Consider the following 26,306-nt stretch of genomic DNA (forward strand, 5'->3'; position numbering starts at 1 on the left):
TTCAGAGCCGTGGGCTGCTGCTCACATCCGGCGCTGGCGTGGCCCAGCCAGGCCCTCTGATTGCAGCCTGGGGTGAGCGGGAGGCCAGGCAGCCGCTTGCTCGGAGTGGGTTCCCCTGACATGGAGCCCTGGGGGAAGGTGTGGTGGTTGCAGAGGTGGATTGGGGCACAGGTTCAATTCTCAGCTCTTCCGTGGACTTGCTGGGTGACCCCGGGCCAGTCACTGCCCCGCTGCCTCAGTTTCCCTCTCTAGAATAGGGCTAATGAACCTTCCCCGTCTCTCTGGTCTACATGGCTTTGGGCAGGCTCTGTCTTTCACTCTGTGTTTGTGCAGGGCCTGGCTCAGCCGGCCCCTGATCTCCCCCGGGACCGCGAGGTGCAGCTGTCATACAGGTGTGCAGGGACTTCACCTTGGGGTTGAGCTAATGCAAGCCCTGGAGAGGGAGGAAGGCCAGCCCGGGAGCTCTGTGTCCTGGGTGCAGGCTGGATTGCGACGGATCCCAGTGGATGGCCTTGGCGGGGGTGCCAGGTGTACGCCAGCCGTGTCTGGTCCATGGTGCGCTGCAAGCTGGTCTGCTGGAAGCTGGCTGGGTCAGAGCGCCCCAGGCTCTGGAAATGGGCTGGGCCCTTCTCCGGTCAGTGGCGTTACCGGTACCTGCTTATCCCCCTTGCTGGAGCCTGCCAGGCCCCTCTCACGGTGCCCGGGAGGGGCAGGGAACTTGGCCCCCCAGGTGCTGCATGCAGGTGCCAGCTGCTCCACATGGCAACAGGCCAGGGCAGCTTGTTGACTAGCGATTTCCCACAGGGCCAGCAACGTGCCAGCCGGGACAGGAGGGCCGAGCGACGCATTGTGGGTACTTTGCGGGCAGTTCCAGCCCATTGTAAACAAGAGACGCTTCTCAGGAGGTGGCTGCAAAGAGGTGGGGGGGGGGGGAAATCTTTCAGGGGGGAGGGATAGCTCAGTGGTTTGAGCATTGGCCTGCTAAACCCAGGGTTGTGAGTTCAATCCTTGAGAGGGCCATTTAGGGATCTGGGGCAAAAATTGGGGGATTGGTCCTGCTTTGAGCAGGGGGTTGGACTAGATGACCTCCTGAGGTCCCTCCCAACCCTGATAGTCTATGATTCTATGATCCCCCCCTGAGGGCCTAGGCCCCTGGCTGAGACCCAGCTGCACCCATAGGTTTGAATCGCCAGGGTGACGCTCCCCCATGGGCCACCAGCAGCTCTGGGGCGGGCTGGGAAGAGCCCAGAGGGGAAGGATCTTCACTGGGCACATTCCAGCCGTTTCTTGCTGGCCCAGAACAGGTCCCCCCCCCCCCCCCCACCCCCGGCAGCTCTCAGCCTTCCGGGGAGCCCTGGCATTGCGGGGCCGTGAGGAAAGGAGACGAGCCATTCCCCCAGCCAGGAAAGGGCCAGCCTGGAGAGATCGCACCTGTCCCGGGGCCACAGGAGGGGGTTGTTCTTCCCTGGGGCTGGTTGTGCTGGCATCACCACCGGGGTTCCCATTGGGGCTTGGCGGGGGAGCGGCTGGCTGGTGCAGGGGGACCTGGCCTTTCCCACAGTGAGCCGCAGCGCTTGCCCTGCCGTAGCCTGACGGTGACGTGCCAGCAGCCAGGCCCTGCGTCAGGTTCCCATTAATTGCAGGGCTGCATAACCCTGCCCCGAGGAGCTGCCCTTTCCCAGGCTGGGAAGCCGGGGCCATGAGAGCGGAGCTGGGCTCCCCCCAGGAGCTGCCTCTCCCTTGAGCCTAATTCCTTCAGGGGAAACGACCCTACAGGGCAGCGCCAGGAAGGAGAGGCCAGACGGAGCCTGCCCCTGCCACGGAGTCACCGATTCACCTGGGACACACAAGATTGCCGCTGAGTGGAAGAACTGAGACTAGAACCCAGGAGTCCTGACACTCTGCCCTAACCACTAGTCTGTGCTTCTTCCTGGAGCCTGGCATAGAACCCAGGAGTCCTGACTCCTAGCCCTGTTCCAACCCCTAGCCATGATTGCGCCAACTCCTCCGGACAGGGGGGACTCAAAGCACTTTGCAAAGCTGAGTCAGTATTGTTAGTCCTGGTTCACAGCTGGGGAAACTGAGGCACAGCAAGGGGAAGGGACTTGCCCAAGGTCAGCCAAAGTCAGTGATGGAGCTGGGGATAAAGCCCAGGAGTCCTGACTGTCTCTCCTGTGCTAACCACTACAGCGCACACCCCTCCCAGCACAGGGAACAGAACCCAGGCGTCCTGACGCCCAGCCCCATGCTTTAACCATTAGACACGATTGCTGCTGTATCTTTCCTCCTTATGAAGCTTCTTCCTGCGTGGGGTGGGTGTGAAGGAACGAGCGCCCCAGACCTGTGTGGGCCAGGGGACCTGCCCCATCAGCACAGTTGAATGGCCCAGCAACGTCCATCTCTGCATGGGGCCAAGGTCTAGGGGCAGCAGGGTGGGAGGAGCAGGCTGGCCAGAGAAGCCATGGAGAGAACACGGACCCTTGGCGCTTTCCTGTGAGGCCAGGGGGGCTCTGCAGCCCCATTTCCCATAATCAAGCATAATCCCTGCGTCTCCATCGGGGACTGGGCCCAGCCCCACTGAGCCAGGCACCAGTGCTGGGAAAACCTGTGACCCTCTCCCCGGGCCTGACCCCATCTCCCTCCCCCAGCCCTGCCAGCTGGACAGCGGCCAAGCTGCGCTCCAGGGAGGGACTGGCCGCCAGGATTCCCAGCGCTGCCCCCTGTGCTCGGCGGGGCCAGCTGGGCAAGGCGGGGAACGCACCCGGCGCTCTCATGGGACACTTATTTTCCCAGCCTAGCTCGGGTTTGTTTTCCTTAGCGGGCGGCCCTGGGCTGGGTCTGACGCACGCTTGTGCGTCTCTGCTCGCTCGGGGCCTGGGGCTCCGTCACGTTCCCCCCTCCCCCCCCACAAAGCAGTGCCGGGGTCCTGCTGGCCGCAGGCCCCATGGCAGAGAGGGACAGGAGACTGGAATGGGAACCACCCGCGGAGGCAGCAGAGGGCGCTCCGGCCCCTGGCCAGAACCCCAGTGTCCCCAGGAGTGCAATATTGGGGGGGGGGGGCTGAATTCATTAAACTTTGCAATGGGGGAGGGTGCCCCCAGCTGGCACCAGGTGCCCCTGCCCCTCTCCAGCACCCACTGGCTCGACCCGGGCTGGGGTCTCCCTAGAAACACCCCTCTGCCTGCTGGCCCACCCGCCCCAGAACCCCAGCAGGCAGAGGGGTGATCTGCCTGCCGAGGGGCTCCGCCCACCCTGGGGCAGCCCCGTGAGAAGGTCGCCCCTTGGAGGGCTGGTGGGGAGCAGCCCAGCCCCGGGACACGCCGCTGTTACACAACCTACTTCCCAGAAGTTCCCGTCAGGGCAGGAAGATAAAGGGCCAGTGAGGACGTGCAAAGGCAGAGCCACCACGGCATGGCACAAAGCCCTCCTCGGGTTCAGGGAGCGGCCCGTGGGAGCCTGCCGCGGGCCCCTGGCGTGGCCACCACCCGCTGGGGGCTCTGAGAGCAGGCCCAGCAAAACCCCACTGGCAAGGCCCAGAGTACACAGACAGCCACACTGGGGGGGCCCCTCATTGGGAGGGTGAGGGGTGACCTGGCATCAGGACACAGCTCCGCCCCCCAGCATACACCCTTCTGTCCCACAGCCCGGGCTTCCTGGCAGCTCCTGCCTCCCTCCCACTCCTCCTTGACATCCCCCAGCCACTGTGCAGCTGGCAAGGGCCCAGCATGGCCACATCCGCTGTGCTGCACGCCTGGAGCGGAGTGTAGCCCCTCGCATGTCCGAGGCAGGGACCTACCCCAGCCACCTGTTCGGAGGCAGGACTAGGAGTCAGGGCTCTTGGGTTCTCCTCTTCGTTTGGTTGCTCACAGGCTGGGTGGCCTGAGCTGGCTTTGCCTCGGTTTCCCCAGCTGTAAGGGGTGGGCGGAAGGAGCAATGCTACGCTCCCGTGAGGATCAGTTATGAGGGAAGCGGTTTGGGCAGCTCTCCAGCTATGGAGGGATGGGGTGATGGCCCATGCACACCCCCCTTTGCTGGCTCCGCTTTCTCCAGCTGTTTCCGGTAATTAATTAGCAAGGACGTGGCGCCAGGCCTGGAGAGCATGTCCTGGTGCTGCATGGCCATGGGAAGGAGCCGCCCGGCCAGGAAGGGAGGGGAAGGCCTCCCTGCACCACAGGAGGGGATGGACCCTCTCCCCTCCCACCTTCCTGCTTTGTTCCACCCTCCCCACGGAGCACCCCTGCCCCAGTGCCGAAGGGCCAGCAAAAGCAGATCCTTTGCCTGGGCCCAACATGGCACACGGCCTCCCCCCGCCCTGGCAAAGGGGCTGGCCAGGGTCCACTGCCCCTCCAGCAAAGGCTGGGAGGGTCTGTATGGGGCTCAATAGTACCTGCTCCTCCACCCACCACTAGGGGGAGCTATGGCACTGGACTGCAGGGGGCCAGGACAGCCCCGCCCATCCCCAGGCCCTGAGCGCACAGCGCCCCCAGCAGGATGGCGCCGGTCCCCCCGGGCGCTGCACACGCTGGACTTGGGGGAGTCAGAGCCCGGCCGTTCCTGTGGATTTAACCAGGATCGACTGGGGCTTGGGCCAGCCAGCCCCGAGAGCCACCAGCACTGGGGTGGCCCTGCAAAGCGGACAGCTGTCAGCAGGGACCGAGCACCTGGCCAGACTTCCGAGAGCTACCCCACAGGGCTGCTCCTGGGGGACCCTGGGCAGCTGGCAACCCCCGCCCCCCACATTCACATCACGCCCCAGTGAGCAGGGTGCTGGGCCTGCCCAGAAAGTCTCAGCTATAGACTGGCTCTGCCTCTAAAGGGTTAAGCAGGTTAGCACTTGCTTTGGCTGCAGCTCATCTGGAGAGTGACAAGGTTGCAACGACTGTTCTAAGCTGCACCTGTGCTTTAGAGGAGCAGGATCTTTCAGTCTCTGTGGTTTGGGGAAAGGGAAGGACTAGGGCTTTCAAGGCAGAGCTTGTCACATGCTGGGGCGGGGGAGGGGGGCACAGTTCTGAGAGGCGCCTGCAGGCACGGACCCTGGGATTGGGCTGCAAAGCCGGCAGGAGGGGTAGGGTTCAAAGGCCAGCGAGCGAGATGATCAGTGGGGTGCCCTGAACCCCCCTAGCCTGATGCCCCAGGGCAGGCAGAGCACAGCACAGATCCACACATGCCTGTCCCCATGGGGCTGCAGCAGGATCAGGCCCCTCTCCATAGGGCCGTGAGCCTGGGCCCATGGGAGCAGTGCCAGAGTAGAGCATGGAACCCAGGGGTCCTAGCTTGTGTTGGTGGAGGGGGGATCCCAGCCAGCCCATGCACTGATCCCAAGAGGGTTAGGAACAGAGGGGGCTGGGGTGGGGAGGCAAAGCTGCAAGAGGCTCCCCCCAACCCACAGAAACCTCCCACCCCGCCGCACGGATTAGGCAGAGACCCTGCGGCTGCTGCTTTAAGAGTGCTCCAGGCCCGGCGAGGGCCCAGCCCTCCCCCTTGGCAGGGAGGCCAGCTCCCAGGGGAGCGCTGGCTTTTTCCACTCTGGGAAGACTCAATGCCCTTTTATAGGCCGCCCGCTCCTTTTTCCATGAGCTCACAGGCCGGGGGCCGGGAACAGCCCTCCGCCAGCCCAGGCAGGGCTCCCGCGCTTTGGCCCGGGCGCCTCGGGCAGGGGGTGCAGGGCCCAGGTTGGGCACAGACAGCGAGGCCAAGCCCCAGGGGGTGCGTGGGGAGGGTGATGCGCTAACTACAAAATGCACAGTGCTGCCCCCCCCCCAACTCAGCCCAACTGCCCACCCCCACGTCTCTCTCAAACCCACCCCAACCCCAGCAGAGCCGGGAGCAGAACACAGCACCTGCCGACACCTACCAGCCCCCCCACACACACGGCAACAGGCACCGGCTGGGGTTTCTCTCCCTTTTATTATTAATATAAAAATACTCCAATATTTACAGCCAATAAATATATTTCCGTAACAAATAAATTACACAGGGGTGGGGTGGGTCCTTGTTGCTTATTTACATGGTGGGGAAAGGGGGGCAGCTGGCGTGCAGGATGGGGGGGTAAGTGGGGCAGGAAGTGGCTTGCCAAGGGGCAGGGACCCAGGCGGGGTGCGTCGGGGGGTATTTACACTGGTGACCCCCACCCCACCTCCTCCACTCCTCGGCCAAGTCACCAAGTCCATCTCTGCAGTTTGAGCTGGCCTGGGGGGCACAGGAACACAGGCCCCCCATTCCACCAGCCCCTCCCCCACCTGGGCACAAGGACACCATTGGCCCATCGCCAGCATGCAGGCCGTGGGGCATGGGAGATCACCCGCTTCAGGGGGCCAGAGCCGACTTCCCCCCCTCCTCTCCAAGGACTGCCGCCCACAGGCAATGGGGATGGGCGCCCTGTTCCCAGCATGCAATGCAGTCCTGCCCAACGTTACTGGGAGGGCGTCTTGTGTCAGCTCAGGGTCTGCCCTCGCTCCCACATGCCAGCGCCCACCGGCCAGTGCCATGCCAGCCAGGATGGGCAGTCACAAGCAGCCAACAGCACCAGGCCGTGCTTCTCGGGCGAGCCGGCCTCCAAAATCCAGCCAGCATCCACTCCAGGCACCAGGTCCCAAGTAGGCTCCGTCCACCCAGGATCCGGGGCAGACTCGTGCGCCCCCTCCGTCCGTCCAGGACCTGCCCGTGCGTCTCAACCGGCCGCTCCCAGGGCCCAGCCAGGGGGGCAGAGTCCAGGGCCGGGGCGGACTCCGGAACGGGCCCGATCCAGTGAAACGCCCACCCCGGGGTATCGAAATCCACAGGGGTCGTTCGAGAAAGGGTCCCACGCGTGTCCTGAAATGCAAAAGCGTCCCGGCGGGGCGGGGCGGGGGAGCCCGGGGCCCCCGGCCGGGTCGGAGGTAGCCGCGCCTTGTGCCAGAGGCCCGCAGCCCCGGGCTCACACCGAGGACTCCTCGGGGTTGGAGTCGGGCAGCGCCTGCCGCTGCTGGAGTTTGCGTCGCAGCTCCTCGGCCAGGTCGCCGTAGCCGGGCCGCTCCTCGGCCCCCAGCTGCAGGCGGATGTAGCCGTTGGAGGAGGAGCCGCGGATGCTGCCCAGGTGGATGCGGCTGGGCGAGTGCGGGGGCGGGGAGGCCAGGGGCTGCCCGGGGATGCCGTTGGCAGGGGGCGAGGGTGTGGCCGAGCCGTTCTGGCACATGGCGCGGCCCGGCACGATCTTGAGGGAGCCGTCCGAATAGTAGTAGCTGGCCGGGTCCCAGAGCTTCTCGTCCGAGTCGGCGCTGGGGACGAACTTGGGGCTGGAGGGCTCCTTGGGCAGCTCGATGGGGTACACCAGGGTGCTCTCCGCGGCTTTGGCGCCCTTGGCCAGCTCCTCCCGCAGCCGGCGCCGCAGGGACAGCACCCCCAGCAGCAGCACCAGGCACAGGGCGCCCAGGGCGATCGCCACCATCCACACCAGCCCCAGGCTCTCCAGCGGGGCCCGGGCCTCCAGCGTGGCGGCCGGGCCGGCCACCACCGACACCACGTAGCCCTCGGCCGCCAGGCGCGCGCCCTGCTCCTCCGAGAAGCACCGGTAGGCGCCACCGTGCTGGGGTCCCGCGCCCAGGAGGACCAGGGCCTGCAGGTGGGCGTCGTACAGCAGCGAGGCCTGGTCCTCGGCCAGCTCCCGCCCATCGAAGGTCCAGCGTGCCCGGGCCAGGTTGGAGGTGAGGCGGCAGGGCAGGACCAGGTCTGCGCCGGCCACCACCGTGATGTTCTTGGGAGTGACTTTAACTGCGGGACAGAGGGGAGAAGGGGTCAGGCTGAGGTGGGGGCTGGACCCCCTTCCCACCAGCCCTCTGCCCATCCCACAGCCCTGCCCCAGAGGGATGCCCCGCGGGCGATGCCAGCCCCAGGGCTTGGCCTAGGCCTCTCTGCTGAGGCTTCAGGGACCAGCCTGGAGACAGCGCGTGCCCCGTGGGCACTGACGTTGCTGCGGGTTTCACAAAGGCCGCGGCAGGAGCTGGGCACATGGACGCACCTGGGCTGTGCCACGACCGGCAGGGCATGGGGGGTGGCTGTGGCCTGTAGGATGGGTACACGGGAGATGTTTGGCTGAGTCATGGACTGGCCTGACAGCCCAGGGGCCAAGTGCCCTTCACCCAGGTCCTGGGGATGACCCAGGAGAGGCCCTGGGACAGGAACCCAAACCCTGCAGCACAGGGCAGCTTCAGCTCTGGGCAGGTACCTCAGCACCCGTCAGCCTGGCTGTCCAGCTGGGGAAACTAAGGCACAGAGAGGAGTCCTGGCTCCCAAGCCCGCGCTGAGAGGGGGCCCCCCAAGCTAACAGAGTGCATGTCCCCCCCAGCCCCTTTGGCTCCCAGCCTGGGGAGGGGCGCCGGTGTCCTCTCACCTGAGGGGGCTGCTCGGAGGAGGTTGCAGAGAGCCGTGTCCGCGTTCACCACGTCCTGGACCAGCAGGGACCTGAGAGAGACCCAGAGTCAGCACAGCCCCAGCTGTCCCCGTGGGGCGCCAAGCCAGTCACTGCCCCTTGGCAGTCACTGCTCCGGATGGGGGCCAGAGCCTGGCCGGGGGGGGAGGAGGAGACCTTCCAGTGGGGTGGGGCAAGGCAGAGAGATGCTAATCAGGGCCCTCTGGGAGGGGGCAGCCCCTTCCTGCCCTCCACGTGGGAAGCGTCCGGCCCGCAGGCCATGACCCCTCCCTCAGCCCGCGGCCCCCTCACCCGTCAGCGCCGTCAGCCCGGAGGCAGCGGCTGGCGTTACGGCTCCAGGCGCAGTAGGGGTCCTTGGCCAGGACGCAGTCGGTGCAGGAGCGGTACTTGGCGCAGTCGGCCAGGGACAGCCGCACCACCTGGGAGCGAGATCCGGCAAAGAGCAGCTTCTGGGGGGGGGGCAGGGACACACACATCACTGCAGATGGAGCAGCCTAGAGCCATCACTGCCCATACCCTGTGCCCCCCCCCCGCCCCCCAACAGCCTCCTGGTTATCCCCCCCACACCTGGCCCCCTCCCCCACGGCACCCCGTTATCCCGGCACTCACAACAGCCCAGGACATCTCCCATCCCACACACACTCCCTGTGCTCTACCCCGCCCCCCACTGCCCTCTGGTTGTCACCAAGGTGCCCCGCCCCCTACCTTCTGGCGGGCCAGCACGAGGCTCTCGATGGGCTGCGCCGGCTCGAAGACCTGCAGCTCCTCCACGAGATGGACGCGGGAGGGCAGGACTAGGGCCTTGTGGAGCCACCCATCACCTGGAAGAGCCGCAGGGCAGGGTTGCAGGGAGCCGTGCGCAGGGCAGGGGCCCCGGGCAGCCCTCATCACTCCTGCAGGATCCCCACGGTGCCCCCAGTAACGCTTCGGCCACCCCAAGCTGGGAGATGCACCTCCCAGGTTGCCCCCCATCACATGCTCACCAGCTCCCAAAGCGGCCCCTCCCCCCATCGCACCCCCCCGCTGGGCAAGGCTGGGCCCAGGCTGGTGGCGGGGGAGAGCTGAGCCTCTTGAGGGAAGGGGAAGGGGGAGCAGAGCCCTGGTGGGTACCTGTCCCAATGAAGAGCACGTTGTAGGAGGCCCCATCCAGCCCGCGCACCCGGTCCACCACCAGCCGGGTGAAGTTGGCGTCCTTCTTGAGCAGCAGGGGCCGGTTGTGGCATGGCAGCACCGGCTCGTCCATCAGCGGGTGCTTCTTGGCGAAGTTCAGCGTGTTGTCCGGCAGCTCCCAACACCGTTCTGCCGGTGCCAGTCCGTGATGCACTGCGGGGAGAGGGGCCGCGTCAGTGCGGGGCCGGGCAGCGCCCAGCCCTCAGCCCAGAGGGGCCAGGCACCAAGTGAGGGCAGAGGACACCACCAACCTGGGGGGCAGGGCATAGCTTAGCTGGCAGCCTGGGGGGTAGAGGCAGCTGAAGTGCCCGCGCTGGGAGGGGGACCCCTTTTAGCCCTGGGGTGGGGATTGGTGAGTGCCCACCCAGCCCCCAAGGGGGCACTGCTCTGGGGGGTGGTCCCTGGCAGAGATGAGAGCAGCTGGCGCTCCCCGCTGTGATGGCTGGGTCCCCCCAGTCCCCGTGGCACTTACCGCCCCAGGCCGGGGGCTGGGCACCTGGTCCGAGTACCTGCCCCACTTCTGGGCCTGCTCCCGGTACTCCTTGTAGGGCCCCTCGAAGGCCTTGCGCACGTCCTCGATGTGGTACTGGCAGACGGCAGAGACGTCCACGTCCCCCCTGTGGGGAGGGAGGGTGAGACCCAGCGTGGAGCTGGGGCTGGGGGTGCTGGGAGGATTGGGAGGGATGGCCGGGGCAGAGCCTGGGGGATGGGAGGGAGCCAGGGGAAAGCTTCTTCCCTGGCCCGAGGGGGCGTATGAGAGTTGGGGGGCAGCCCTGGGGAGACGGGCCCAATGGCAGGGTTGGCACCGGCTGCGGAGGGGCGGGGGTCTGTGGAGGTGGGACGGAGGCAGCAGGGCCTGGGGGGATGCCCAGTGGCCCGGGGCTCCCCATTCGCCCGCCGTGCTCACCAGCGAGCCTGGAAGAGGCCGAAGAAGGTGGTGTCGCGCCAGCCGGCCCCGCCCAGCGTGTACACGGCCTGCAGCCGGTTGAAATGCAGCTGCTGCTCCGGGATGGAGCAGACCAGCCGGGCCTTGAGGAACGTCGTCCACTTCTTCTGCAGGGTCCGGGCGCCGCCCACGTCCCCCTGGGCAGAGGGAGGCACCGCGTGAGGGGCCGGGACAGGCCAGACCCCGAGAGCCCCATGCCCTGGCCCAGCCTGCCTGGCACCAGCCCCGGGAGCTCTCCTGCCCCCCTCGACACCGAGCCACCACCACGGTCCCCCCCCCCAGGGCCCGGCCCCCCGGGCTCCAGCCATGCCGCAGCGTCTCTGGGGGCTGGTTGCCGCAGCTCCCGGCCGTACCTTGCAGACCCGGGCCACACGGGCCACCACCTGCTCGGCGTAGCAGTCGTACTCCACGGCCCGCTCGCTGAAGAAGAAGTAGACCTTGTCGTCGTCCCCGCTGCTGCTGCCCACGCTCTCCTGCACGTAGGCTGAGCCCACGAAGTGGGGCTCTGCAATGGCGGGGGACACATGAGACCAGGGCTCCTGGGCCCCACATCCCTCCAGCTCCCCGCTCGGGCCCCCCAGCCGTCACGCTTGGTGCCAGATGCCCTGCTGCGCCCCCTCCAACAGCCCCCCCGGGCTGCTGCAGGACCCGCTCCCCCAGAGCCCCCAGCTCAGCGATGCAGCCTCCCCGCCGGCCAGAGGCGACATGGGGAGAGACCCAGACTTGGGTAGCAGGAGCCCAGGAGGAGGCCTTACAGCTCGCCAGACCCACAGTGGGATGGGCTGGTACTGGGGGGCCCAAGGGGGCTCCTCTCAGAGCCCCCCCCCAGTGAGAACCCCTCCCGCGACAGAAAGGGGGCTGCAGGACCAACTGTGCGAGCTGTGGCCCCGGGGCCCTTCTCCCCGCCCATTCAGCCAGCCCCCCAGGCCTGTGCCCCCCCTCACCATTCAGCCAGGAGGCCAGGTACTCCGTCTTCATGGAGTAGTGGGGGCCCCGGTTACGCAGGATCACGGGCTCTGTCCCCAGGAAGTTGTTGAGTGTCGCCGAGTACAACTCACCATCTGGACGGCATGGCCAAGAAGGGGTTAACTGGGTGCACGGGGCAGAAATACCACCCCAGCCCCAACCCCAGCACGGGCACCCTAGGCCCCATCCCAGCCCAGCCGGACACCCCCCGGCCCAGCCCACGGGCCCCCAGCAGAGCCCCCCCCCCCCCCAAGGGCGCCACCTACCCACGATGAGGCCCGTGTGGCCCTTGGCCGGGTCGTAGGGGCACTTCCCCTTCCCATCCTCGAAGGCCAGCCTGTTGAGGGAGAAACTGGACAGCTCCTGAAAGAGATGCCCCCCCACGCAGGGTCAGTGGGGCCCGGCGGGACACAGCCTGCAGAGACGGGGCTGTGCTGGGCCCACAGCCGGGTCTGAGAACGCCCCACGGCTCGGCTCCACCCCGGCCACGCAGGGGGCAGCACCTGTCAGCATCCCCTGCTTCGTTCGCCACCTCGGACTCCCAGCCTCTACTGGCAAAATGGGGCAGAGGGAGCTCCCGGCTCCCCCGTCCCGGCGGGGGGGACGGGGCAAGGAGCCGCTCCCGGCCCAGCCCAGCGGGGGGGGGGGGCGGGGCAAGGAGCCGCTCCCGTCCCGTCCCAGCAGGGGGCGCGGCGGGGGGGGGGGCCACGGGGCAAGGAGCCGCTCCCGGCCCGTCCCAGCAGGGCGCGCGGCGGGGGGGGGGCCACGGGGCAAGGAGCCGCTCCGGGCCCGTCCCAGCAGGGGGCGCGGCGGGGGGGGGGCCACGGGGCAAGGAGCCGCTCCGGGCCCGTCCCAGCAGGGGGCGCGGCGGGGGGGGGGGCACGGGGCAAGGAGCCGCTCCGGGCCCGTCCCAGCAGGGGGCGCGGTGGGGGGGGGGGCACGGGGCAAGGAGCCGCTCCGGGCCCGTCCCAGCAGGGGGCGCGGTGGGGGGGGGGGGGCACGGGGCAAGGAGCCGCTCCGGGCCCGTCCCAGCAGGGGGCGCGGCGGGGGGGGGGGGGCGCACGGGGCAAGGAGCCGCTCCGGGCCCGTCCCAGCAGGGGGCGCGGCGGGGGGGGGGCACGGGGCAAGGAGCCGCTCCGGGCCCGTCCCAGCAGGGGGCGCGGTGGGGGGGGGGGCACGGGGCAAGGAGCCGCTCCGGGCCCGTCCCAGCAGGGGGCGCGGCGGGGGGGGGGGGCGCACGGGGCAAGGAGCCGCTCCGGGCCCGTCCCAGCAGGGGGCGCGGCGGGGGGGGGGCACGGGGCAAGGAGCCGCTCCGGGCCCGTCCCAGCAGGGGGCGCGGTGGGGGGGGGGGGCACGGGGCAAGGAGCCGCTCCGGGCCCGTCCCAGCAGGGGGCGCGGTGGGGGGGGGGGCACGGGGCAAGGAGCCGCTCCGGGCCCGTCCCAGCAGGGGGCGCGGCGGGGGGGGGGGGGGGGCACGGGGCAAGGAGCCGCTCCGGGCCCGTCCCAGCAGGGGGCGTGGCGGGGGGGGGGGGCACGGGGCAAGGAGCCGCTCCGGGCCCGTCCCAGCAGGGGGCGCGGCGGGGGGGGGCACGGGGCAAGGAGCCGCTCCGGGCCCGTCCCAGCAGGGGGCGTGGCGTGGCGGGGGGGGCGGGGCGGGGCAAGGAGCCGCTCCCAGCCCAGCCCAGCAGGGGGCGCGGCGGGGGGCGGGGCAAGGAGCCGCTCCCGGCCCAGCCCAGCAGGGGGCGCGGCGGGGGGCGGGGCAAGGAGCCGCTCCCGGCCCAGCCCAGCAGGGGGCGCGGCGGGGGGCGGGGCAAGGAGCCGCTCCCGGCCCAGCCCAGCAGGGGGCGCGGCGGGGGGCGGGGCAAGGAGCCGCTCCCGGCCCAGCCCAGCAGGGGGCGCGGCGGGGGGCGGGGCAAGGAGCCGCTCCCGGCCCAGCCCAGCAGGGGGCGCGGCGGGGGGCGGGGCAAGGAGCCGCTCCCGGCCCGGCCCAGCAGGGGGCGCGGCGGGGGGCGGGGCAAGGAGCCGCTCCCGGCCCGGCCCAGCAGGGGGCGCGGCGGGGGGCGGGGCAAGGAGCCGCTCCCGGCCCGGCCCAGCAGGGGGGCGCGGCAGGGGGCGGGGCAAGGAGCCGCTCCCGGCCCGGCCCAGCAGGGGGCACGGCGGGGGGCGGGGCAAGGAGCCGCTCCCGGCCCGGCCCGGCAGGGGGCGCGGCGGGCAAGGAGCCGCTCCGGGCCGTACTCACGATGTAGGTGCACTTGGGCTGGAAGGCGAAGGTGCCGCATGCGTACAGGTGGGAACTGTTGTAGCTCTGGAGGAAGCGGATGTAGTTGAAACAGTCGGTCTGGGGAGAAAGGGGCTGGTTAGTGGGCGGGGGGGGTCTATCGGGGGTCCCCCCGCCCCCAGGGCAGGGCTGGCCATGGAGCAAGCAGAACTTGCCTGGGGATGTGGGACCCCGCAAGCTCCCCCAGCCCGGGGAGGGACGTGGCACGTGCCGTCACCCTGCCGCACCGGGACCTGCCCCCCCACGCGCAGCAGGGGCTGCAGGACAGACCCGTGGGCTCAGGAGGGGGGGCCCTGCCCATGGGGCGAGGCCAGGGGGGAGCCGGGGCCCCTGTGCCCAGCTGACGTACCTGGTTGTTCTTGCCCTTCTGGATACATTCCACTTTCTTCTCTGCCGGAGCCTCCCAGGAGATCTGCCAAGCCAGAGGGAGTGGGGTCAGGGGCGAACCAGCCCCCCAGGTCCTGCCCCACCCCCCATCTCCTGCAGCCACACAGGGCTCAGCCCTCCACGCTCCCCGACATCTGGGGGGGCTCCTAGCTGGGTCAAGAGCCACCCCCCCTTCCCTGCAGAGGAGGTGCCCAGCAACCAGCCCGGGGCACGGCCAGGAGAACACGCCCGCCTTCAGGGGGTGCCCAGCAGGGGGTACCGCTCCCCAAGGGGCTGTTTAACCAGCACCCCCAGGCCAGCCAGACCCTTCGTGGCCCCGTCCCCCTAGATGGGGGGCACCGCCAGGCTTTGGGGGCCACTCCCAGGCCCTGTGGTGACCCGCCCCCTCTTACCGCTGCCTTCAGCTCCATGGTGCCAGTGGCAAGGGCGAAGATGGCCTCACGGGCACCCACGTACAGCACCCTCTCGGCCTCGCCCAGCGTCAGCGTCTTGTAGTGGGACACGCCCGCCTTGGAGAACCGCTTCGCCACGTCCTTCAGCTCTGCGGGGAGGGGACGGGAGGGCGTCAGGGCACTCGGGGGCCTGCGGGCTCCTGGGGGCACAGGGCCAGACCATGGCCTGGCACCACCACCGTGACCCAGGCCGCCTGCTGCCCAGTGCCAGCCGAGGGGCCCGGAGAGAGGCTGCAAGGCCCCAAGTTCCCGAGCCGCGTGGTAATGCCAGGGCTCCCGCCCCACACCCTGCCCCAGCGAGGGCGAGCGAGTCCCTCACTCCCGGGCTGCACCCTGGGGGCAGGCGGGATCCAGGAGTCACAGGGGTCCTGCTGGCTGCTTGGCTGGCACCCCGGGCACTGGACCAACCAGTTGTAGGGCAAGGGGGGATCCCACCCACTGGGGGGCAGGTGCTGAGGGATCCCAGGGGCCAAGGCTAGCAGAGAACGAGGCTGAGGCTGAGTTGGCCCCAGGACAAGGCTCCATGAACCTTAAACCCTAGAGAAGGGCGTCCTGGAGACAACTCGCTCTCTGCCAGCAGGAGTGTAACTGCCCCAGCCGCCCCCCGCTTCCTGCCCTGAGAGCCAACAGCCCCCAGCAGAGATGGGGCCGGACAGGCAACAGGGCCAGGCAAGCGGCTGCTGCCTCCTTGCACTGTCATGGCTGGCAGCCCCTCGCTCCCGACCCGCAGCCCCCTGCTAGCCCAGCCCCGGGGTGCCCCCCAGCTCTGCCAGTGCCCCTCACTCCCGACCCGCAGCCCCGCCCTGCCCCCCACCCAGCTCTGCCGGTGCCCCTCACTCCCGACCCACAGCCCCCTGCTAGCCCAGCCCCGGGGTCCTCCCCCCAGCTCTGCCGGTGCCCCTCACTCCCGACCCACAGCCCCCTGCTAGCCTAACCCAACCCTGGGGTCCTCACGGAAGCTCCACCGATGCTCCTCACTCCCAGCCCGCAGCCCCCCACGCTAGCTGCTATCCCAGCTGGGAACAGCCCTGAGCTTGTCATCTCGTCCACAGACGCCCTGAGCCTGGAGACAAATTCAGCTCTAACGTGCCCCTTCCTTGGGGCCCAGGCCCCACAGGGCGCAGAGACCCGCTGAGCGCCCTGGGAGCTCACGTGGGACCAGCCAGCCCCGCCCCGGGCGCCAGCCCCTTCCCGGAAGCCCCCCCTTGCCCCCCAGGGATCCGCTCGCTCCTTGCGCTGGCTGGACAAGGGAGCCATTGTCGGGGATGCGCCGGGTGGAAACGGAGAGTGCTCAGCCTGGCGCCCTGGCAGAGGGGCCCTTTGCCACCCCTGCCCAGCCCAGCCCCCAGGGCCAGCTTTGTTCAGAGAAAGGGCACATTGATGGGGAGAGTGGAGCCGGGGGGGGGGGGGGGGGCGCATATAGAGCTAACTCCAGCCACTCTGGGCTGAGGGGAGGGAGATCTGCCAGGCACTGCTGGGGGTGGGGGGGGGGGGAAGGGGCTGTCGCCCACACAGCCCCCCCATTCGCTCTGCTCCACGCTGGACACAGCGCTGGGGGCCGCATGCTCTGCCTTCCCGGGGCGCCGGAGGGACCGGAGCAGGGAGACTGGAAAGGGAAGTTGGGACCAGCAGCTCCGGCCCCGTAAGCGGAGCTGGGCCAAGCTGATGGCAGGAAACCCAGCACCAGCCCGGTCGTGTTACCAGCCGCAATGTGAGCCCCCGACACAAACCCATCCCCCAGGCTGGCGCAGAGGGCCCAGGGTACGGATCGCTTCACACTGGCCTGGAGCCTTGGGAGAAACAGGGACACCCCCCCCCCCCCCACTTCCAGGAAGCCTCCTGGGTCCCAATCCCCAACCCAGGAGCACGTCACCCCAGGCCAGGGACCGGCTCTGCAGTCCGGGTCTGTACAGCGCCTGGCACGACGGCACCAGGGGCACAGGGAGATTCCTAGACGCTGCCACGTACAACACTCCCAAATACACACACGCCAGCTGGCATGGGGAGGTCCAACCAGGCCGCATCTCCCTGGATCCTGAACCCGGGGTGAGGGCAGCCGAGCGCGGACATCAATGCAAGACACGGCGCCGCACACCAGGCTCCAAGCCAGAGCTGGAACCGCCGTGGCCAGCTCACCCCTGCCCTGGGGCACAGACCCTGCCAGACTTGGCATCCCCAGCGCCTAAAGTCGCAGACGGGCAGCATGGGCACCTTGAGGTGACACAGGCAAAGCGGGACTGGACGCAGGGAATGAGCCTCCCCAGAGACGGTCGCACCCGCTCCCCCACACGAACACCCAGAGACTCCTTCGGCACAGGCCAGGAGCACTGGGAGGTGGGGGCGACCCCCTGGCACCCTGGAGATCAGGGCTCCCAGGGGAGATGGAGAACCTGGGGCCTCGGCACTGAGGGGGCTGGCTCGGCCGCTCCGCCAGCTGGGGCCCATTAGACCCGGGGAGCAGAGCCCGTCACAGCGCCGCGGCTGATCAAAGCAGGCACCTGGCTTCAATCAGCCTCCCTCCCCCACTCACCAGCCCAGGGTTCGGCTGGGCGGGGGAGGGGAGCCTGCAGCACTGCCCAGCCCCCACCATATGGGGAGACAGGCCGCGGGCAGCCGCACCCGAGAGGATGGGCCCAGCCCCCCGCAGCGGGTAGAGCGGGCACCAGCCACGCTTGTGGGGTGAGGCCAGCTCTGGGCCCCCTGGCGAGGAGCCAGGGCCCCCGACCCCCTTCCCACCCCACAGCCAGGCCGGGGCCTGGGAAACGGACCCAGCGGGCAGCACCCAGCCCCAGGGCAACCCCAGGCTGGCTGGTGCGTCAGCTCCTGCAGGGACTGGGGTGCCCAGAGAGCCGGGGGGCGGAACGGGGGGGGGGGGGCTGCAGAGCCCGAGTGCTGAAGGGGGCCCAGGAGGAAACCTGCCCTGGGCACAGCGGGGCCAGCTTCTGAGCAGCCCTGGGGGCAGAGAGCCTGGCAGAAGCAGGGGCTGCGGGTCGGGAGCGAGGAGCACCACCTCATGACACATCCCCGCCCACGCGCCAACGGGGGCCGTCAGCCCCCCAGAGCGAGCGCCAAGGCGGGGAACGAAGACGGGTTTGTGCCGTGCCACGGGACCGAGGGGGGAGCGCCCAGGGAGCAGAGACGGAGAGCAGAGCGGGCACAAGGGCCGGGCGCCCGTCCCGCCTGGCAGGAGCCGAAGGAGGGGCTGTGGGCACGAGGGAGGGACGCCGCCCCCGGGCCCAGCCCCTGCGCTGGGGGAGCAGCAGGGCGCAGGATGGAGGGGAGCCCTGGGGAGGGCAGCAAGCAGCAAACAGGATGAGATCATTGCCCGGGGCTGGTGCAAACACCTGATGTCACCTCCGGAGAGGCAGCCCCCTGGGGCCAGCCAGGCCCCCTTCCCACCAGCCGGGGGGGACCCCGGGAGAGTCTGGGGACCCCAGAGTAGGTACCACGGAGCCAGGGGGCGAGCAGCTGGCTGACAGGCCAAACCAGCCATGGGGGCCAGGCCGGGGAGGGTCACCCCGGCAGTCGGACGGAGGCCCCCGCCCCACCCCACAGAGCTCCCGGTCTGGCCAGTGTTAACTCCTGCAGACAGCTGGGAGGGAGGGCAGGGAGGCTGCTGCTGGGGGTCCCGGGAGGGGAGGGGGCTCCCAATCCCATGCCAGCGGGAGATGCCCGCCAGCAGCGCCCGGACGTCACGACTCGCCATGGCCCGGCTGTGCCAGCCAGATTTATGCAAAGGGACGGGCTGCCCCCAAGGGAGGGGCCAGGCTGCCAGGGCCACAGGTGCTGCCCTGTGCCCCACGCACAGTCCAGGAGACGCCCCCTCTGGGCAATGGGCCCGGTACTGGGGCCTGAGCTCCCCAAACCAGCTTCACCCCCCAACAGGGCTCAGAGCGACTGTGGCGTGTCCTCCCCCCACCCCCCCCCTCCAGCCAGGGGCCCCAGGGCTGAGCACACCCCAGCTTAACTGCAGCAGTCACTCCTACCCTGTCCTTTGCCTCTCCCTCCCCGCTCCAGCCCCTCGAGTCAGACCCAGAGGGGGTGGGGGGACGTGCTCCCGTCCCAGGGAACAGGCTCCAGGGACTCCCGTGGGACACAGGGAGGCCATGGCTGCCCAGGGAACTGTACCCAGGTCTGCCAAGTCCCAGCTAGCACCCTAACCACTGGGCCTGCCTTCCTCTGCTGAGGCGAGTGCAGGCTGGACTGGGAGCTTCCCCCCCCCAAAGGCAGGGATTCTCCACAGCTGCCCCCCAGCACAGGGACACTGCTGGCCCCTTACCCTCACTGCACAGCGAGCCAGGGACTGGCCCTGCCCCAGGCACATGGGATTTGGGGGTTTCCTCAAAGCCTCAGCTCCTGGAGTCCCAGGATCACGCGAGTCTCTGCATTCCCCTTTAAACAGCGAGAGATGGTTGTGGCTGCAGAGCCAGGAACGCGAGCCTGACAGTGACACGCACAGACCCCCCACCTCTCCCCAATCTCAGCACTGCGGAGCCAGACCCTCGACTTCTTCGTTAAAATTTGTCATCCCTCCAGGCCCCTTTGCCCTGAGTCGCTAGGATCCCAGCTCAGCACCGTGGGGCGGATGCTCCTGGGGACAGGCTCCAGGGGTCTGTCTGATGGGGTGTTCCCAGCCCCACACCTCCACAGACCCTCTGCTGCCCCCCCATCCTCTATCAGCCGGTTTAACGCCAAAAAGCCCAGCCCAGCCCAGGGCACCGCACTGGTTCTGTGCTTTCAGCCGGGGCTGGGCGCCACCCGACTGAGACACGACACGTCCCCCCAGCCCGGCCACGGGTGCACTCACCGTTGTAGGGGATGGTTTTCCTGGGCACCAGGTTCCACCAGGCAGTGTCGGTGGTGCCCACGCTCAGGCAGACGGCGGTGAGCAGGGCGAGGCCCGGGAGGCTGGTGTCCATGCTGCCCCGTGGCATGCTGGGGTCTGGCCTCCCTGCGCCCGGCTCCACTCGCTGCTCCGGGGGCCTGGCGGTGAGAGATGGGCAAGTTACGGGGGGCCAAGGGCAGAGGAGCCAAAGCACGTGGGCAGGCAGGAAACCGGGACAAGGGAACCATTGAGATGCATCTGCTCTGAACACTCAGCTGGGGTGGGGGCTGAGCCAGCCCCAGATTCCCCCACCCTCCCCCGCAAAGCACTCCCTGCCAAGCCAGCCCCAGCCCCATGGAAGAGTAAATGGGTCTGACCCAGCCAGCTGGGAAACGACCATGGGGGGCAGCCCTACCCCCAGAGCCAAGGGCAGGCTGGTGGGGGATTTGCCCAGTGTCAGAGAGGGAGGCGCACACAGGAGCTCTTGGCTTCTCTTCCCTTATCCACAGCCACCCCCCTTCCTAGGCGAGTGTCCCCCGCGGGAGCTGGGGGTGCACCAGCCCCTCCTGCTGGGAGCTTCCCCCGACTCTGCCAAGCCGGTGCCACCCCTGGGTCACGGATTCCCTTTTTTGTGGTCACCTCATTCGGTAACTACTTCCTGCCATCAATGGGGCTGGTGCTGAGTCAGCCGGGGAGGGGGAAGAGCCGCAGGGGCTGCCAGCAAAGCTGCTCCTTCCTCTTCCCAGCTAACACACAGCTGCCCCCCCCCCCCACACACACACACACTCCCCTGGGATTACTCCACCTTGCAGCCATCACATCCTCTGCAGGAGGAAACTCCACACAGGGATGGGTGAGGGGGTTTCCCCATTCAGAGCCCCAAAGGGGCCCCTCTGAGCCAATCCCGACAGGGCAGGTCCCCACAGGCTCCTTCCGAGAGGGAGCAGAGACTCCTGGGTTCTATTCCCAGCTCTGACAGACTCCCTCTCTGGCCTTGTGCCTCAGTTTCCCCCTCTAACATGGGTAGAATGACACCAGCCCAGGTGGCAGCTGGTGAGTTACCTCCACGCCAGTGAGGGGCTTTGGGACCCTTGGCTCTCTCCTGCCCTGTGCTGGGCCCTTGCCACCCCAGACACCTGGCTTCCCGCTGCCAGCCTGGAGCAGAGCGGGCAGAAACATGCCTGGAGCCTCATGGGGAGAGGGGGGCACTGCTGCCCAGAGTCCCCCAGCATGTCCTGGGGAGGGACTGACGGAGACCATAGGTGGGACACGGCCTCAGAGGACAGAAGGTGCCCGTGGCATCCAGCCGGGCAGGGGCCAGAGTGGGGGGGATGACAGGGCAGGGCTGGGGGGCAATGGATGTGGGAAGAGCTCACAGGTTACCAGCCGGACAGCGGCAGGAGCATAACTGTTTTCCATGAAGGGAAGCAGGAAGCTGCCTCTCCCACCCCGCAGGACACGCAGGGGAGAAGTGGATTTCCGGCCAGGAAGCGAGGCAGTGGGCTATGGGAATCCTGGCCAGCCCGGCCAGGAAGCCGGCCACACCAATGGGAGATCCGGCTGGGGACAGGCCAAGGCGGCAGCCCCTGCCCCTGCCTGAGTTTGCCACTCCCAACGGAGTCAAGGGAACATCTGGAACCCCCCCAGCCCAATCCAGCCCGCGGGGACCAGCCCCTGCTCTCAGCCCCTCGGAGTTGGCGGGTCTTCGACCAGTGCATCAAACACCCACGTCACAAGAACCACCACCGTCTGGCAGCTGCTCGGGGGGCTGGAGGGGACAGGGGACAGGCAGCTCAGGAGACCAAGCCCGAGTCCTTGTTGGCTCCTGCGCAGGGGACAGATCCTGCCCCTACTCCACCAGCTGCTGGACCCACGGGTCAGGAGGCACCTGCAGCAGGAGAGCGCCGTGCTCTCCCTCGAGGAAAGGCCTGCCCCTGGCACACCCGCCTTCCAGCTGCCGCGGGGCAGGGGGAGACGATGGGCACCACGTGGGGGGGGGGGGACACTCCAGGAGCGCGGCATCACCCCACGCACAGGGCTCAACCAGGGGCAGAGGAGCCCAAGCCCAGGGACCACGGGAGACGCCAGGCCCCGAACCCACGGAGCGTGGCAAGGGGCAGTGCCAAGGGGGACCCCCGGCCACACACGGTCAGGCCAGCGGAGCAGCTGCCCATGCCAGCCTAGCCCAGCCCGGGGGCCCAGCTGCCGTGTGGGGGAAGGGGGCCAAGGCAGGCGCAGCCCAGCCGCCGTGGGGCTCGTCCATTCCCCAGCCTGGGGGGGAGAGACCCCCCCAGGTCTCCCCATTGGGCTCCCCGCCTGAGGGGGGACAGGGGTGAGCGCACTGCCAGCAGGCCCAGCACTAGTCAACCCCGCAGAGCCTGGCCAGCCCCTGCTCTGCCCCACGGAGCCAGTCCAGCAACCGGGGCAGGGGTGGGCTGCGGGGACTCTGCCTGGGGTGCAGTGGGGCCGAGAGCTTGCCCCGCCGCCCAGCACGGAGCCGCCCCCCAGCAGCCCTCCCCGCCCCCGCCAAGCACGCAGCCCCCCCTTGCCAGCATGGAGCAGCCCCCAGCAGCCGCCCCCGGCCAGCACGGAGCCGCCCCCCCCCGGCCAGCACGGATCGGCCCCCCACCCCCCAGCAGCCGCCCCCGGCCAGCACGGAGCCGCCCCCGGCCAGCAGCCGCCCCCGGCCAGCACGGAGCCGCCCCCCACCCCCCAGCAGCCCCCCCCCGGCCAGCACGGAGCCGCCCCCCCCAGCAACCCCCCCCCGGCCAGCACGGAGCCGCCCCCCCCCAGCAGCCCCCCGCCCCTCGGGCTGCGAAGGAACAAAAGCCCGGCTGGGCCCGGCGCGCTCCGCCCCCTGCCGGCCGGCGCGGGCACTGCCCGTTGCTCTCGGGGACCGGCCCCGCCGAGCGGGGTGGGGCAGTCCCCCCCCCAAGGGACCGAGCCGGGTGGGGGCGCTGCCAGCTCCGCGGGCTCTAGGGAAGCCGCCCGGGGCTGTAGGGGGCGGGCCCGGGTCCCCCACCCCAGCCCCTCAACTCCCGGGTCGCCCCCCCCCCCAAAGATGGGGGCAGGCGGGAGCCAGCGCCGCGGGGCGCCCCGGAGCCGGAGCAGTGGGGGGAGCCCGAGGCCCCGCGGGGCTGGAGCCGAGCCCGGAGACACGGGGGGCAATAACCCCCCAAGGGGGCAGCGGAAGAGGCTCGCCGAGGGCGCTGCTTGCGCCCCCCCGGCCGCCCCCGGGGAGCGGGGCTGGGCTGGTTTCCCGGCGGAGCTGGGAGCGGAGAAAGGAGACGCGGGCGGAGCCTCCGCAAGCTCAGCGGGCCGCGGCTTTGCTGACACGACCTGGACAGGGGGCGAGGTCCTGCGCCCCACAGCGCGGAGCCGGGATCCCCCCCCCCCCGGGTCCTGCCAGCCACCGACCCCCGCCCCGGGGACTTCGGCCGCCGGCGGGGAGCCCGAGCCCCTGGGCTGAGGGGCCCCCGCTCCCCCGAGGCGAGGCTGCAGGAGCCCTGGGTGCAGGGAGCGCAAAGGGGCTTTTCGTGGGGGGGGGGCAGATCTGCCCCAAGGCCCCCACCACCGGAGTCCAACCCGCCCCAGCCCCGAGGGCCCAGCCTGGAAACTTTGCAGCGCACGGAGAGCAAAGCCAGTGCCCCCCCCAAAGTCTGGGGGGGCCCCGCCCGCCGCGCTCGGCTGAGCGGGAGGGGGGCCGGGGGGGGGACGCTCGCCCCCAGCCCAAGGCTCGTTCGCACAAAGAAAGTGGGTCAATTGCGGGGGGGCTCCGCGGGCTGCAGCCTGCCCTGGAAAGCGGGGTGCCGGCTGCACGGGGGGGCTCCCCGCCCGACGGGGGGGCTGTGGCGAAGGGGGCCCGGGGCGACGCGCTGGGGTTCGCTTCCCTTTGAGCCGCAAGCGAGCCGAGCCCGGCAGCCCCCCCGCAAACACCGGAGAGGAACAAAAGCGGCTTCTCGCCTCCCCCCCACTCACCTTCGGGGCTCTGGGGCCCGGCCCAGCGCGAAAACCGACGGGCCCGGGGCTGCGGGGCGCTCGGGGGGCCCGGCACACGGCGCTGGCGCTGCCCTTTCTTCGCTCGCCCCGAGCGTGCAGCCCGCTCGCCTGCCTGCCTCGATTCCCCTCCTCCGGCTGACGTCAGCGGGGGCGGGGCTCTCTCGCCAGATGAATGGGACGCCTCGGAGCCCAGCCCCCCAGCGTCCGCTGCTGCCGCGGGGCCACGGGGAGCCCTTGGGATCAGCCCCGGCGGGGGGTGGATGGTGTGTGCCGCTGGGGCTGGGGGTGGGGCTGGATGGGGCTGGAGGTGTGGATGGGGGTGGAGGGGTGGGGGTGGGGGATGGATGGGGCTGAGGCAGGGTGTGTGGATGGCCGGCAGGGGGTGGGGGACGGATGGGGTGTGGATGGATGGTGTGGGGGGCTGGGGTGTGGGTGGATGGGGCTGGGGGCAGGGGGTGTGGATGAGGGGTGTATGGATGGTGTGGGGGGCTGGGGTGTGTGGGTGGATGGGGCTGGGGGCAGGGGGTGTGGCTGTGGCTGGAAGTGTGGATGGATGGGGGTGGAGGGCTGGGGGTGGGGGATGGATGGGGCTGAGGCAGGGTGTGTGGATGGCCGGCAGGGGGTGGGGGACGGATGGGGTGTGGATGGATGGGGCTGGGGGCAGGGGGTGTGGATGAGGGGTGTATGGATGGTGTGGGGGGCTGGGGTGTGTGGGTGGATGGGGCTGGGGGCAGGGGGTGTGGATGGGGTGGGGGATGGATGGGAGCGGCAGGCTGGGGGCAGGGCATGGGGCTGGTTTGTGGCTCTCTTGTGCTAACTGAAACACGCGTTGGTTACTGAGTCCACCAGCCCCGCCAAACAAAGCGGGAGATAACGCTACCACAGGAGGCCCCAGGGATCGGGGAGTGGGTCTGTTGGAGCGGCAGGGTGTGTGCGAGGCAGCCCTCTGCTGGACAGAATCAGATCTGTTTGCTCGTGTGTCATAGTCCCTATAGTGCTAACAGCTAGAGGAGCGTCTGTGGTGTCACTGGCAGCCGTGTAAGAGGCACAGGGACAGTGCTTGCCTGCAGGGAGTCTGTGCAGGCCTGTACCCCGTTAGCCTCGAAGGGTGGTGTGAAACCAGAGCCGCAGGCCGGCAGCTGCTCCCCTCTAGAGCGGCTTTAATCCGGTTTAGGTCAGACCGATTAGGCTGAAGGTTAAACCAAGCTGCAGTAAGTGGCTCAGACCAAAATCAGCACCTCCCCCAGGAGTGTGCACGGTGGGGGAGGGGCGGTAACAGAGGCAGCCCGGCCAGGTGTGCACAGGCCTGAATTCCCTCTGTGCTGAGTAACCCCCCTGGAAACGCAGCCAAGGGAGGGGGGTGAGCCAAGGAAGGCCAGAAAGGGATCAAAGAGTTGAGTCCCCCAAGCTGGCATCGCTCTCGCTCTGGGCCATTCCCATCAGCTGCCCTAGGGGCATGGATCTGGTGGCCGATGTGTCAACCTCAGACGTCCATCACTGTCTGGCCCCTGGGGAAGCGGGTGGCTCCAGAGGTGTGGCCCGTCTCATCCCCCCCCTTGGAAAGCAGTGGGAGCTGCTGGCGACTCTGAAGCCTGGCTGCTGGTTTCGGGGCCTAGGCAAGGGCCGGGTGAATCTATTCCAGCAAGGCCTTGGGACCACTTAGCCCTGCTGACCAGCATCAGTGGGACTAACATGGTGCAGAGGCCTGGCGCTGCCTGTCTGCCCGGGGCGGGATTTAACTCCTCCCTGCCTCACGTCTGATCCCTGGCGTTGCTCTGCGTTAAATGGTTTGTGTTGCACTCCGGGGATGATCCAAATAACCTGCCATTGCCCCCTGAGATACCCCCATTGCAGGGTGTGTCTGTGCCCTGGCCGGGGGAACAGAGCTTATGGCCTGGAGGGTCCATCGGATTGTCCAGCCTGACCCCCGGCTAGCAAAGGAGGGAGAACGGCCCCCGCTCGCCCTGTATGCAGCTCAGGGTGGGGAAATCAGGGACTGTGAAATGAACGTCTAGTCCATGCTATCAATCCCCATGCCCGGCCCGATCGTGGCCAGATGGTGATTTGAACCCCGGATGCCCACCCAGGGACGCTCCAATGGTGCAAACAGTGGCTTTGCCTAGCGATGCACAGCGAGAGATCCTGTCCCTGAGCCATTCCACCAGCGTGCGGGGTGGGTAATGCCCGGGCAGCATGGCACGGCCCCAGGAGTGCTCCCCGCACAAGCCCAGGCACCCCGGGCATTCCAGGCCTGTGGTATGTGGCGCTGCAGTGACTAGACTGCGCCACAGCCCATGGGCAGCTCAGCTGGGCTGCCGCTAGAGCATCCTGGGGCTGCTCTAATTTACGCCAAGGGCTATTTGGTCCCCGGAGCAGCCCAGGATCTGGAAGGCCCCACAGGTGGCGTAAAGTCCCCTGCCCCTGGGCTGGGCCCTCTGGAGGGGCTGCAGAGAACTCCAGGGCTCTGCCCCGGTGTCGTGTCGGGAATGGGGGCCGGTCCCAGTAGAGCCAAACCTACAGATGCTCCTGGATTCCAGCTCCTCGGCAGCTCCCTGATCCTTGTCTGAGGTGGGGGGCGGGGCTGGGGAGGGCGATGCTGGGAGCTGGGCACGACAGAAGGAGCTGGGAACAGTCACAGCTCTCAGCCCGCCTGCGCCAGAGTTCGTTCTCCAGATCTGGGGAGCGCAGCCCCCGCCAGGCTGCTGAGCATTAGTCATCCTGCCGGTTGGAGGGGAACCTGGTAATTACAGCAGTTGGAAAAACCAGCCACAAGCCTCTTCTGAACCAGCTCGGCTCTGCGGCTGGCGTGGAAAGGCAGCGGGCAGCGTGCTGCTCCTCTATTCCACCTTTGATCAACGGGCTTGCAGGGCTCGGCA

The 26,306-nt window shown here is 69.1% G+C and overlaps 1 protein-coding gene across 1 annotated transcript; it reads right to left on the reverse strand.

The window, feature by feature from the left end:
* Nucleotides 1-5,888: 5,888 nt before the first annotated feature.
* Nucleotides 5,889-23,568, reverse strand: SEMA4C (semaphorin 4C). Its single transcript, XM_048829499.2, is given in 16 exon segments — nucleotides 5,889-7,749; nucleotides 8,369-8,439; nucleotides 8,699-8,856; nucleotides 9,113-9,228; nucleotides 9,518-9,697; nucleotides 9,700-9,730; nucleotides 10,050-10,194; nucleotides 10,485-10,660; nucleotides 10,877-11,028; nucleotides 11,468-11,584; nucleotides 11,756-11,852; nucleotides 13,729-13,827; nucleotides 14,117-14,179; nucleotides 14,547-14,695; nucleotides 19,414-19,589; nucleotides 23,410-23,568. Coding segments are annotated over 15 exon segments (2,514 nt in total). The 5' UTR covers nucleotides 19,541-19,589; nucleotides 23,410-23,568; the 3' UTR covers nucleotides 5,889-6,916.
* Nucleotides 23,569-26,306: the final 2,738 nt, after the last annotated feature.

This window comes from Caretta caretta, chromosome 26 (genome assembly GCF_965140235.1).
Source record: "Caretta caretta isolate rCarCar2 chromosome 26, rCarCar1.hap1, whole genome shotgun sequence".
Classification (NCBI taxonomy): domain Eukaryota; kingdom Metazoa; phylum Chordata; order Testudines; family Cheloniidae; genus Caretta; species Caretta caretta.